General features: G+C 43.0%; 1 protein-coding gene across 2 annotated transcripts in view; it reads left to right on the top strand.

The window, feature by feature from the left end:
* GXYLT2 (glucoside xylosyltransferase 2) overlaps positions 1 to 10,214 on the top strand; it is a 30,929-nt gene extending 20,715 nt beyond the window's left edge. For both annotated transcript variants that reach the window (XM_027829409.3, XM_007067177.4), the window contains exons 6-7: positions 3,079 to 3,251; positions 4,452 to 10,214. In XM_027829409.3, coding sequence (XP_027685210.2) covers positions 3,079 to 3,251; positions 4,452 to 4,634 — 356 coding nt within the window. In that variant the 3' untranslated portion in view covers positions 4,635 to 10,214. The remainder of the gene's footprint in view (positions 1 to 3,078; positions 3,252 to 4,451) is intronic.
* Positions 10,215 to 13,339: the final 3,125 nt, after the last annotated feature.

Consider the following 13,339-nt stretch of genomic DNA (forward strand, 5'->3'; position numbering starts at 1 on the left):
GATGTGGGCCATGAACACAAGTACGTTTTTTTTGTTTGGATCTGACTTATGCCCACCAACTTTGTACAGGGTCTTTTGAAACAACTTGCTCTATTTTTGGCTTTTCACAGAGTTCCTCCTGAATTCAGGTCATAGTCATATAGGTGTATGTTTTCAAGCGCCTAGTGATTTTGGGTGCCTCAATTTTAAAGGGGTCTCATTTTCAGAAAGTGCTAAGCACCCACCTGTGAAAATCAGGCCCCTTGAAAGTGCCTCAAGTTGAACTCATAGAATCATAGAATATCAGGGTTGGAAGGGACCTCAGGAGGTCATCTAGTCCAACCCCCTGCTCAAAGCAGGACCGATCCCCAGCTAAATCATCCCAGCCAGGGCTTTGTCAAGCCTGACCTTAAAAATATGCACCACATCCCTAGGTAACGCATTCCAGTGTTTCACCACCCTCCTAGTGAAAAAGTTTTTCCTAATATCCAACCTAAACCTCCCCCACTGCAACTTGAGAGCATTATTCATTGTTCTGTCATCAGCTACCACTGAGAACAGTCTAGATCCATCCTCTTTGGAACCCCCCTTCAGGTAGTTGAAAGACTCAGACTTTTCCGAAATCACTACCACTTTTGAAAACTTAGTCCGAAGTTCTGTGGTACGGCCCCTGCTCGCTCGGAAAAGTTGGGACCTTTGTCCTGGACCTGTACCATCATGCTGATATGCCAGTATCCACTCTGATCTGCTTTCGCTTTCCCCCTGTGCCCTAGCATGATCTTGAGCACAGCATAAACATGGAGGTACCATTATTCTGTTCCTTTTTGCCTCTCCGTTCAAATCTTCAGTCAAGTGACAAGGGCTATAATAAAATCCAGACAAAAATCAAAAAATTGAGGCAGGAGAAATACAAAGCAATAAAACAACTGTTACAACAACAGCTATTTAATGCAGACAGATGCCCTAAATTTAGTCTTTTGGTTGCAACAAGTAATAGCCTCATAATCTTAGGAAAAAGCTAATGTGGCGCAGTCCAAAAACTGTGTACTCCTCATTATTAAAGGTTATAATAGTTTCCAAAAAGAGGCAGACATCCCAAGATACCTGGGCAATATGGCCTTGCGCTGCAGTACCTGGGGAAGGAAAGAAGACGACGCATCTACTTCAAATTCACGATGATCACTTAAAGTGGGAGAGAAAAATGAGAAACCACTTGAATTCTGGGACTAGCAAACTCCTGATTAGCACCACATGTGAATATCCTTCTTCATTCCATAGGCCTTGTCTTTTCCTCACATCTGATAAATATGCTCCTAGGAACTATTTAGTATCTCAAGTATTTTCAGAACAAACAACACAACTTTCCTTCCCATGCCAGTTTAGAAAGTCCTATTGTAAAGAGCTATCAATTAAAAATCTCAGACATTAGAGAAGGACAATTAATTTATTTACGCCAACCCACTGCAGCTTTTCCAATGAATTAGCCAGCCATATACCTTTCAATTTTACCTGGGAAAGTATAACCTCTGTCCCCTGAAATAACCCAGCCATGCAAAAGAAACAGTCAGAATCCAGTCAGATAATCCTTACAAAATCCCCAAGGCAGCTCTGATATTAATAGACTTGAAGGAGTGACTAGAATCAGCACCTCGTTGTGACAGCAAAAGTTGAGCGCTAGCATAGCTGAGTGATGGGGGAGAGGAGAATGGGTGAGCACCACATGTGAAAACTGATAAGCGACATGGTGCCCTTGTTCAGTATTAAGGGCCTGGAGAGGAGCTGTGCTTGTGCAAACGCTGAGTGCTGGCATCTTGCTTATAGAGGCCTCGATCTACAGCTCATTGGAGCCAATTGGAGCTCCTATTGACATTCATTGGATTTGGATCAGGCCCATGCAGCTTCCCCTTCCACTGATTCTAGCACGAGCGTTTGGCTGGAGCGAAGCATGAAAAATGTCAGGCTGAACAGAATGAGCTCAGAAAAGGGCCGTTACGACCACCTCCTTCACTGGGTGTGGTCAAGGGGAAAAGCACTCCTGCTTTTCCCTCTGCCCCCTTAGGAACCCACCTGAGCACCAGTCACAGCTGTACTGGGCAGGATGAGTGGAGCCCCAGGAAAAGCCAAATGAAGTATTCAGTCTTTGGTGCTTACGGTACAGCCGTGATTCTGCCGTCATGGAGCCGGGACCAGTACAGCTCTACTCCCTGGCTGGGAGATGACCCACAGGACTTGTCATGATTTATCGTAGCGTGCTGCGGATGCTGGGAATGTACAGAGTAAATTAAGAGAAGAGGAATAGCAGGAGGAGCCCGTTCATAAGGCACTTTGCAAGTAATTAATTTGCTTTTGGAATTAATCTGGAACTGTAGACGTAACAGACAGAAGGGCTTTGAAACAGGGATTGTATTTCAGTGCGTGTATGGTGGCTTTGTATGTTAGTGACCACACAGATTCCCATGGCCGCATTTGTGAATAAATTATGTCATTGCATGCTCTGGGAATCCATTGTACAACAAATTGTCATCCTTTGGCTTGGCATGTCAACAGCCTAGATGAGAGTTTCAGTGGTAAGCATGGAAATTGTTTAAAAGCTTTGTCCCACTGGCTCTAATAGAAGTCAAAATTCAGCCAACCACTACAGATCTGTCTTCAAGTGGGATGCAAATGATGGTGACTTGCGCTGCCTCCCTCTCATTCCATGGCCTTGCAATTACACAGACACAACTAGAGAGGATGCTGGATGAAGGAGCTACACATTGTGTAGGATCTAGGCCTCGTTCTGTCATTCGTAGCTCTGAAAAACACCCTTCCCTCCCCCCCATTTTTTTCTGTCTCCAGTTTCTCTTTCCTCCCAGTTTTGCTATGGGCCAAATCTCCTGTTGTAACAATCCCCAACCCAACAGTGATGGGACTTACACACAGTCATCTCCTGAAGAAAACCCAGTTAGAATTCTAGGCCGTTACCCTGAGTCACTACCAACAAAATGACCGAAAATCTTCCTGACTGACAACCCCACCACTTTCTTAGCAATGTGATTAACTTGCGGTAATTGTTTAGTTCAATGTCTCTCTCTTTCTCTCTCTCCTTGATATTGCCAGAGAGTCTCTATGTGTTTCCCTGTCAGTGGAATTACCGGCCTGATCACTGTATGTATGGGAGTAACTGTAAAGGCGCAGAAGAGGAAGGCATATCTGTTCTTCATGGTAATAGAGGCGTCTACCATGATGACAAGCAGCCTACTTTTAAGGCACTATATGAAGTGATACGTGATGTAAGTGTTCTCCTCTTTGGTATTTTTTTATTTGATACAAAGCAGTGCAAGATGTTACGCAGAGCGCTCAATGGCCTGAATAGCCCAAGTCTGAGGAAAAGGGTACTGTGTGTATACACAGTGTTCACAAAACACTCTGTGTTGGACTCTTCCACCTCACAGTGTGTGTGTACGAGGGATGGTTGAAACCATCCTCCTCAATGTTAAAACAAACTTCAAATCCTAAGGCCTGGTAAACTGCTTCTGTAGTGTATTAATGGAAACAGGGATTTGAATGAACTCGATCTTACATCCTTAACTATGGTGTTATAATTGTGACTGCACAACTGTTATATGGAGCCTGATCCTGACAGGGCTGAGGACCCTCAAATACTCTTCACCTCCCAGGGCAGTGCAGGGCGCTCAGCACCTTGTAGAATTGGTCCCATGTTTCCATTTTGTGGGATGGAATTCTAACTTCAGACTCTGTGCTGTTTTTTTTGTTAAGTGTTTCAGGGGTTCCTTTTGTTTCTTCTTGAGATGCTGGATTTAGTTCTCTCCCTTTTTTTGTTAATAGAACCTGTGTATAAGTAGCATAAGCCCAGCAAAACATCTTCAGTTACTCTGCCTTTGTGCTACTTAGCAGGCTGCCTACATGTGTCATGGTCTCATGTAGCGACAGGTCTGCATACAGGATAACAGCCTGCTACTGCAGCCAATTAATGAAGTTACTTATAGCTCAAGGGGCATAGGCAAAGTACCTCAAGGATTGGCATAGAGCTGCCTCAGACACTACTGTGGAAGAAAATCTTCATCAATGAGCATAATTGTAAACTCCAAGAACATGCCTGGCTCCAACTGTATTACACTTACCCCCTAGCCTGGGCTTTAAAAATGCAGTTTCCGTGAAGCTGGCTGTGCCAGACAATGTGGCTCGGCAGAGCTTTCTGAAAGTCAGTAGTCTTAAATGGGTTGACAAGTGGTTTCAATACATTGGAAGTCAGTGGCGACTCAGGAGCAAGCCAGTGCCAATTTCTATAGGGCCTATTCCTGCTCCTTTTTATGGGTTGAACAGCGGCCCTGTGGCAGTTGAGGACATTTAGCTCCCTGTGAATATCTGTCTGTTACATCTCGCAACTAAAAGTGGTTTTAAACTTTTCAAATGTCATTTATAGCTACTGAAAATAATCATTTTTCTTCTCTGCTCTCCTCCCGCTTCAGTTTCCCTTTGAAGACAATCTCTTCCAGTCCTTGTACTACCCACTTCAGTCTAAGTTTCTGGATACTGTACACACTTTATGTGGGCGAATTCCACAAGTTTTTCTGAAGCAGATTGAGAAAACGATGAAGAAGGTTTATGAAAATCGTGTCATTGTTCATGTGGGAGCCAACTACAGATACTAAACATAGCTATACTTTATATGGTAATTTTTTCATCCTTGTATCCAAATCATTTGAGGCAGATAAATTAAAGGGGCACCGTCAGTTTAAAATTCATGTTGTTAACAAAAATTGTCTAAATTAGAGAATCCACCATGATCCTTGGTGAATTGTTCCATTACTGACCACTTTTAAATCAAGATTGGGTGTTTTTCTGAAAGATCTGCTCTAGGAATTATTTTGGAGAAGTTCTAGGGCCTGTGTAATACAGGAGATCTGACAAGATTTCCACAGTTGTCCCTTCTGGCCTTGGAATTCATGAATTTCCCTGTTTTATTAATAACTCCTTAAATGATTAAAATGGAATTTTAAAATCCATTCAGACTGCCACTTCTTATGCTCTTTGTTCACTTCCTGCATTTCTCTCCCCTTGAGCAAGGAGAATCAATGGTTTGACCATCCCTAGAATGAGTTTGTTTTTAGTTCTGTCATGTTTAAGTTTAAACACTTCAGGGGAATGTTTGTGTGTTTAAAAACAACTATTTTAATTGGAGGTGTTATTCAGTTGTGGAAACATCTGTATTATAATTTTATAAAAAAAAATTTTTTTTCATCCCACAAGATTTAAATTTGGGTCTAGATTTAAATTGACAGCATCACTGACTTAAAAATAGATGCTCAAACCATCATGACAGGCTTAGTTAAACATGACTGTATTAAAGGGAAACCATCTGCTTAGAAATCACTGAAATGTGTGTGTTGGGGGGGTGTCTGTTTGTTTGGTTGGGGGGTGTCTGTTTGTTTACTTTGTGTACTTGACAGCATTTTGTGTCTAGTGAGTATCATTGTTCCCTGGCCTACTTTCCCTGTTTTGTGTGGGCCTTTCACACAGCAACAGGAGGGAGACCCATTAAAGTCACTAAGAAGAACATATGCACAAATATTGGGAGAGGGATGTAGAGATAAGTACAGGACTCGAAACTAGTGTTAACTCACTTGCTGAAAGTACCTAGATTTCAAGTGTCTGTTTTAAATTCCCCTCTCTGTGGGAACATGGCTTTGGTCTTTTTTTCTTCCCATTTTAAATACATTACCTTTTTTGTGGTTTTAATTGTGTTAAAAACAGGCCAAGAACACTGTGAATGAACTGTAGGAAAACATGTACTATTGAACTGTTTTCCCCATTAACCTTCTTTAATTACTACTTACTGCTTGGGAATAATTCCATACCACTGAAAACCTTTCTTCCAGCACAGCGTTACTGAGAGACTGAGATTGTTGTCTCTGACTGCTTTTTCCAATATGCCAAAAATCCACTTGTTCTTCGACATTAAAAAAAAAAAAAATCTCCACATCTCTGCTTGGCACTTTCATCCCTTGAAGTTCAGCATCTGTGCCAGGATTTTAACTAATAGTCTCAAAGTGAAATGGGATACAAGATGGCTTTGATGTTTGTTTTAGTTAAAAATATTTAATTTAGGTTAGATTTCAAAAGCATGTTCATGTTGTAAGTAGTTAGACTGAAGGTTACAGACAGTGTTACACAGCTCATTAAAACTTGCAGTAGTTAAAAGATGCTCAGCAGAAGCTGTAGGAAACCTGAAACTTAGGAAATTTTAAAAGACACTTTGTAAGTGAAAATCTTGAGGGATGTATACCGTAGAAAGGTTATATTGTTCAGCACGTGGAAGGCAACTGAATAGACCGGCTTACCTTACCTGTTCAGCAGAAAAATCAGCCGTCACTTGGAACTGTCTTTTATGTCTAGTATGCAAGGTGTTGAGGGGAAACTATTCTGTAATGAAAAAGTTGCTTTCGACTGCATTATAATATGCATGTAATCCCAGTGGCTTTCCAGGCATACATACTTATCTTGCATGGCTGGTGTGTGCTAGGGGCATGTCACTGTCATTAGAGTCTAGAACAGGGGCGGGCAAACTTTTTGGCCTGAGGGCCGCATCGGGTTTCTGAAATTGTATGGAGGGCCGGTTAGGGGAGTCTGTGCCTCCCCAAACAGCTAGGTGTGGCACGGCCCCCGACCCCCCCTTCTCACCCCCTCATGGCCCCCCCAGGACTCCTGCCCCATCCAACTGCCCCGTTCCCTGACGGCTCCCCGGGACCCTTGCCCCATCCAAACACCACCACCACCACCACCACCACCACCACCCCCCCAGCTCTCTGTCCCCCTGACCGCCCCCGGACCCCCCGCCGCCCCATCCAACCTCTCCTCCTCTCATTCCTGACTGCCCCCCCGCGGGACCCCTACCCCATCCAACCACCTGTTCTCCCTGACCACCCCTTCTCCCTGTCCCTTGACTGCCCCCTGCTGCCCCATCCAACCCCTCCACTCATTCCTGACTGCCCCCCCCAGGACCCTACCTGATCCACCCCTCCTGCTTCCTGTCCCCTGACCGCCCCCGGAACCCCTGCCCCTGACTGCCCCCCCCCCCCACTTCCTGACTGCTCCCCTCACAGCCCCCATTCAACCCCCCTGTTCCCCGCCCTCTGACCTCCCCTGCCCTCTATCCAACCCCCCTCTGCTTCCTGCCCCCTTACTGCGCTGCTTGGAGCACTGGCGGCGTGGCTGCCTGCTGGCGGCGTGGCTGCACCAGGACAGGCAGCCACGCCGTCTGGCTGGAGCCAGCCACGCACCGTGCAGCACAGAGCACTGGGTCAGGCCGCGGCTCTACAGTTGCGCTGCCCGAGGAGCTTGCAGCCTGGCCGATCAGAGCATGGCGCCGGTGGCGCAGTGAGCATAGGCTGTGGGGAAGGGGGACAGCAGGGGCGGGGCCAGGAGCAAGCCTCCTGGGCCAGGAGCTCAGGGGCCAGGCAGGAGGGTCCTGCGGGCCAGATGTGGCCCGTGGGCCGTAGTTTACCGACCCCTGGTCTTGAAGTTCAAGACAGTCTGCAGTATTGGCATTGCTGCCCTCACCACTCATGATTGATTCACACAGTTTCACAAAAATCCTCGTAGTTGGGTGGCCTACGTGTATCCCTCTTCTCCAGTAACAGTGGGCTAGCGGTCTCTCGCTGCCTCATCAGAACAGTTGACACTCATGTGCCCAAATGCAATACCTGGCTTGTGAGGAAGAGGAAGACATGAGGTTTGCTGGCCGCTAAGGCTGTCAGGCAGGCTGTACGCAGCGGTAAGTGCCTGTGGAAACCTTTTACAAATGAATGGGGTGTGAAAACATATGTGACACATCCGTAGACACACTGAGAGAAAGGCATGGCATGACAGAGAGCAGCACTAGGGAAGCGTCTGAGTAGAGTGAAATGGAACAGCCCAGAATACCAAACTTGAAGTCCTGGCCCCACTAAAGTCAATGATTTCACCCCAGGGCTGGACTAGTCTTCAGAAGAGACACAACAGACAAAAGAACAGTTCTTTGACACAAGGCCTAATAGGACCCTCAGCCCCTTCTCTCCCCCCCCCCACGCACACAATTTGCACGTTTCTGGCTCTCATCCTCACATTATCTTATGCTCTTACTGTGTAAGAGCTCAAAGTACCTTAACTAGCAATGGACAGAAGCAATCATTCTGACCAGTCTTACAGCTATCCCTCTTAACGGGGACCAGAAAGGCATTTAAACCCATATAGTGCAAGCTTGAAATATTTAGCATTTTTCTTCAAGCCCCAACTCCTGGAGTCAGATGATTTCTTCAGAATCTCAGTTTTCATTTAAAAAGAAACGTAAGTTTTTTGCCTCTGGTGGTTGCGGAGAAGAGCTTGAAAATGTGACCCGAGTGCACCCTAGCTACTTAAAAGCTAGAAAACAAATAAAAAGAACCCAAAGTGCATTATTTTAAAAGCTTCATGATATTTAAAATACTCCCATGCTGTCTGGGAGCTTGATTCATGATTTTTAAACATTTTGGGGTTGGCAGTCGTGGACACTTAAAAAAAAAAAAAAAAATAGCTTGATTTCCTAAATCAGAATAAAGCAGACTGTCTGTAGGTCATGTTTGGTTAGATTAGACATCCTCAGAGCATTTCTAAATTGCTCATCTCTGTGGTATCTACAAGCCACAGAAGTTTGTAGAGAAAAAGTTGCCTTGCCCAGAACTTGGAACTCTGCATTTTAGAACAATGCCTCTCATATACAGCAGCAGAGTTGCTAACTTACAGACGCTTAGCAGGTTATGATTCAGTCCATTATGATTCAGTCGAACTTGGAACCATGGGAACATATTTGTAATGAAGGAATCCAATAAGATACTATAGTTAATTACAGAATAAAGGTATTATTACTTATAAAGTTATTGGAGATTAAAACAGTGTTTACAGGAGGTGCTATATTTTTATAAAGAACAATATTATGTTAACTGTTGTATAAGGTATATGAAGTATACATTTTAACGTGAAAATAGCTTTCAGTGTAATGTGAAGGCGATTATGCAGGAAAAAGTACCTTTTTTTGGTATTTTTCTGAAAAAATTAATTGAGCTGTAATTTGAAAACTCCAAAGCCTTTTTTTTTTTAAGTTACATAATTTTGTTTTCTCATGCTGAGTAGAATTATTAATTTATATTTTACTACTGCTTCCAAAAAACATTTATCTTAATTTCAACAGCAGTTGGTTTTAATATTAAGCTTACTTTAATCACATTCCATATGCATCGCTAATTACTTGTAATTTAGCCTCATTTATTTTAATAATGGAACTATGTAAATACTTATGTAGGATTTATATATTTTTTTCCTCCCCTCATATGTACTATTATTGTATTGGTAACTTAAAAAAAAACCCCAACAAAACAGAATACCATTTTTCACGTACCACACTAAGCAATGACACCATAACGTATTAGCACTAAAAGAGGGAACACCAAAATATTTATCTGTAGATGAATACAAATTCATTCTTTGGCACATTCAGAGTGTTTGTAACCCAGATTTCACGAAGAAAAATTCATCTGCTGCATTCAGAACAGTGTGGTACCGTTCAGCCTAAAGAACTGTGCGCTAGTTATTTGAACACAGGCTGTGATCCTGCAAAGACTTACGCATGTGCTTAAACTTTTCACATTGTGAGTAGCCCCACTGTAGTCAGTGGAACTACTCAGAGTGTATAAAATGAAGCATGTGCCTAAGTGTTGGCATGATCTGGGCTATAGTGCACATTTCCAGGTTTTAAATTTGCTGTGCTGTACTTGAACTTGCTAAAGTTATACAAATAAGGGCCTGACACTGAGCGGTGCTGAGCACCTCCTTTCAGCCCTAAGCCTTTTAAGGAAGTGTCAGAATAAAAATACACATTGTACAGTGAGGAACTGCCAGTGGGGGAGGCATTTGTTTGCACCATTTTATAATGTGAGGGCTTTTTTGGCTATTTGGCTGCACCTGGCAAAGTGAGCTCGATAGCTTTGCTATAGTTTCTGTTCTTTACAGGTGGAAACTGGAAACCATTTTTGGTGTGCATGTGTGCACGTGTGTATGTGTGTAAATAATTATGATCAATTTCTGTATCATTTAAATGCTTGTATATTTTTATCTGACAAGTGCACCAATTGTTTATAGCTCCCAAGGAGGCATCGCAGTGCATTTCTATGTTTAAGATTCTTTGGCTTACAGTATAAATAAATGAACTTTTAAGCAAACTCCACATTTTCATGTCTTTTTGTTTTTGTTTGTTTTTTGTTTAAATCAGAACAAATTAAAAGGATCACAGTAATAGGTCTCGTTACTTTAAGGACCATATTTTGCCCTGACCACCTACATGCACAACACAATGGAGGTTTGGCAGTAGCTGCGTATTACAGTGTAGTTATGCAGTTCTGTATTAAGCTGTTCTTAATATGTTGCATATTTACTATAAATGATCAATTTCTGTTAACTTATTTTTAACAATAAAGTTATAGTTTGAAGTACAAAACCTTATTCTTCCATAACATGCTTTAAGACTAAAACATAAGATTTGGTTGGTTTTTCAAATTACATTTTGTGGATTTTTTTTTTTAAATGTAGCAATGAAGACTAAACCCTAAATGTTCCAGGTCAAACTGCCCTCCTAATACATCTGTTTAGTCCCATTGGACCAAATACACCTGCAGAGTTGCACCCTCTTTCACCAACAATGAATTTGGCCCACTGACCTCAAGGGATTGTATGTGCATAACTGAGGGCACATTGGGCACTTAATCTTTATTATGTCTTCTCCCCCTACCCCCCTCTTGTTTATTTCAATCATATTCTTTTTCTTAGGGAGCTAGCTTGTATAAAATTGACATCAGACCTCAATGAGCTTTCTTTTTAATACATTTCTGCCTTGTAAATTCTTTGTTATGCTGTGTGTCTTTAAAGGTCTGATCTGTTCAAGATAAATGGCATGTGCAGGGATTTGGCCTAAAGGGAAATTTGTCCTCTGCTAGTGCTCATTGAATTTAACAAAGAAAATTGGACCTATTCCAGCAAGATAATAAGTAAATATGGCTACTGAAAGGGACTAAATATATGCATTTCCTTCATAATAACAAGAGACCCTGTTCCTTTCTCACTTGACTTAGTGGTATGACAGAAGATGTGTATTCACTGTAAAACAAGTTCTTAGTTTCATATTAAGTAAAATAGTAGAGATCTTCAGTTGTACATGCATTTGCAGGATTCAGTATAATTTCTTTTCCTTTCCCTACTGATTCTGCATTACCCTGTGTTGTCTTTCCTTGTAGTATCTGCCTTCTTATTAACTCAATCTCTGTACCATCACTACTGGGTTTGAATTGGCTTCCCTGATACTTCTCTGCAGGACAAAAAATTACCAATCTTTCTGCAACCAGACCAGTATCTGTATGGTGAGGTCTCCTTTTTGGAAGGAGATAAAGGCAATCAGATACTGTTCTATGGCATTGCTCATTTGTATTTCACGTTGGGCCTACTCCTCCTTCTAAGTCAAGGACAAAACTCCTAATGACTGTAGTGAGAGCAGGAGTGGGCCAATTATTTAATAAAGTGGTTCTCTGTTGACTGCTAATGGTTGAAGAGTGCTTTCCGGCCGTCCACAGGTATAAACCAAGCCATAGGGAATTGAGGTGTCGAGAGCGTGGATGGATCCATTAGAAGGTTGTAAAGGAACAATGTGTTCCACCGAATGGAAAGACTGGAGAAAGGCTCATGTTAGTTTGATTAGCAATCTCCAGCACTTTGCTTTCAAATGTGAATATGGGTATTTTTTGTCGTGGGAAGAGCTAGTCAGAACAAAAGATTTTTTTTCATTGAAGTATGCTGTCTTATCAAAGCTGAAAGTTTTGCAGAGAACAGTTGTTCTCAAACTACAAGTCAGGACCCCAAAGTGGGTCACAACCCCATTTTAATGGGGTCACCAGGGCTGGTGTTAGACTTGCTGGGGCCCAGAGCCGAAGCCTGAGCCCGAGGGTGATGGGGATTAGGTTACAGGCCCCCTCACCTGGGGCTGAAGGCTTTGGCTTTGCCATTGCCACTTCCCCCCGGGGTGGTGGGGCTTGGGATTTGCCTCCCCCCCTCCCCCGCCCGAGGCATCAGGGCTGGGGTGGACTCAGGCTTCAGTCCCTCCTCCTGGGGTCGTGTAAATTTTTGTTGTCAGAAGAGAGTGGCAGTGCACTGAAGTTTGAGAACCGCTGGCAGAGGTGCATCAGTTTTGATTACATTTTGAATGGGAAGGTTTCTGAGGTCCAGGGTGGGCTCTCCAGAAAGAGTGAGACTAAATGAGAACCTGACCTGTCCATTCCAAAAACAGATGTTTTGACACGGTTCTATTTTGATGCAATTGTGTTTTACAGAAACACTTAAGGTTTGTTTTCATTCCAGTATGGAACAAAACCAAACCTTGGAAGTGCCACAAAATGGAATTATCGTTCTTTAGCCAGCTCTAGTCTTGGGCACTTGAACCAACAAAGCCAGATCTGTAGCTTTAATTCCGTCTGAGCAATATCTAGCTGTACATCATATTGTCTGTGTGGTTGCGCTCGCTTACCCTTAGAGGGTGCCTCTGGCTGGCTGCCTCTGACTCCACTTCTTCTGGGGCTCCACCCTTTGGCCAAGTCACAAAGTTCAGACCCCTTCCAGAGTATCCTGGACAAGTTCAAATTAATCTGGATAATTCTTTCATCCCCTTGGGCTACTGAAGTGGTGGTCTTGTACTTGTAGAAATTCGTTTCGGACCTTCCCTTGCAGGAGCCTGCCTTGCCCTGATTATCATTGTCTGTTACCCTGCCCTGGGCCAGAGAGACTAATCTTTCCTCAACTGAGCTCCTACAGTCTACTTAGTTTGGCTTAGTTCTGCCCCTTCTCTCTGGGAGCCAATTAGCTACTCACCTCCAGGTGCAGAAGAGCATGCCTAACTGGGTGTATTTGTTAGTCTTGTAGGTAATGGGGGTTAAGTCCCATCTCAGTTCAATTGCACACAGGAGTACACTTACCAAAATGTGATTTAGGACTTTGCTAAATGCTATGGGAGATAATAAACTCTTCCTCCTCCGCATTTGAAACAATTTGCTAGATTTTTCCATTCATTTCTTCTGAGTATTTGGATAGTTATCGGTTGTCAAGATCAATTTTGTTTTTAAAATGTCTTCTTCGTAGGTACTAACAAATTTCAAAGGGCAGGGGATAGAACAACATGGAACTTTCAGCCCAGCTTCAGATCCTAACAAAATACCTGTTCTAATCACCATTTAAATGTTTTACAAATGATGCTGCTATGCCAGAGAAACCAAAGTGCTCCTGAAAATGCAACTACAAACTTGGCACT

The sequence above is a fragment of the Chelonia mydas genome, chromosome 7 (assembly GCF_015237465.2).
Source record: "Chelonia mydas isolate rCheMyd1 chromosome 7, rCheMyd1.pri.v2, whole genome shotgun sequence".
Classification (NCBI taxonomy): domain Eukaryota; kingdom Metazoa; phylum Chordata; order Testudines; family Cheloniidae; genus Chelonia; species Chelonia mydas.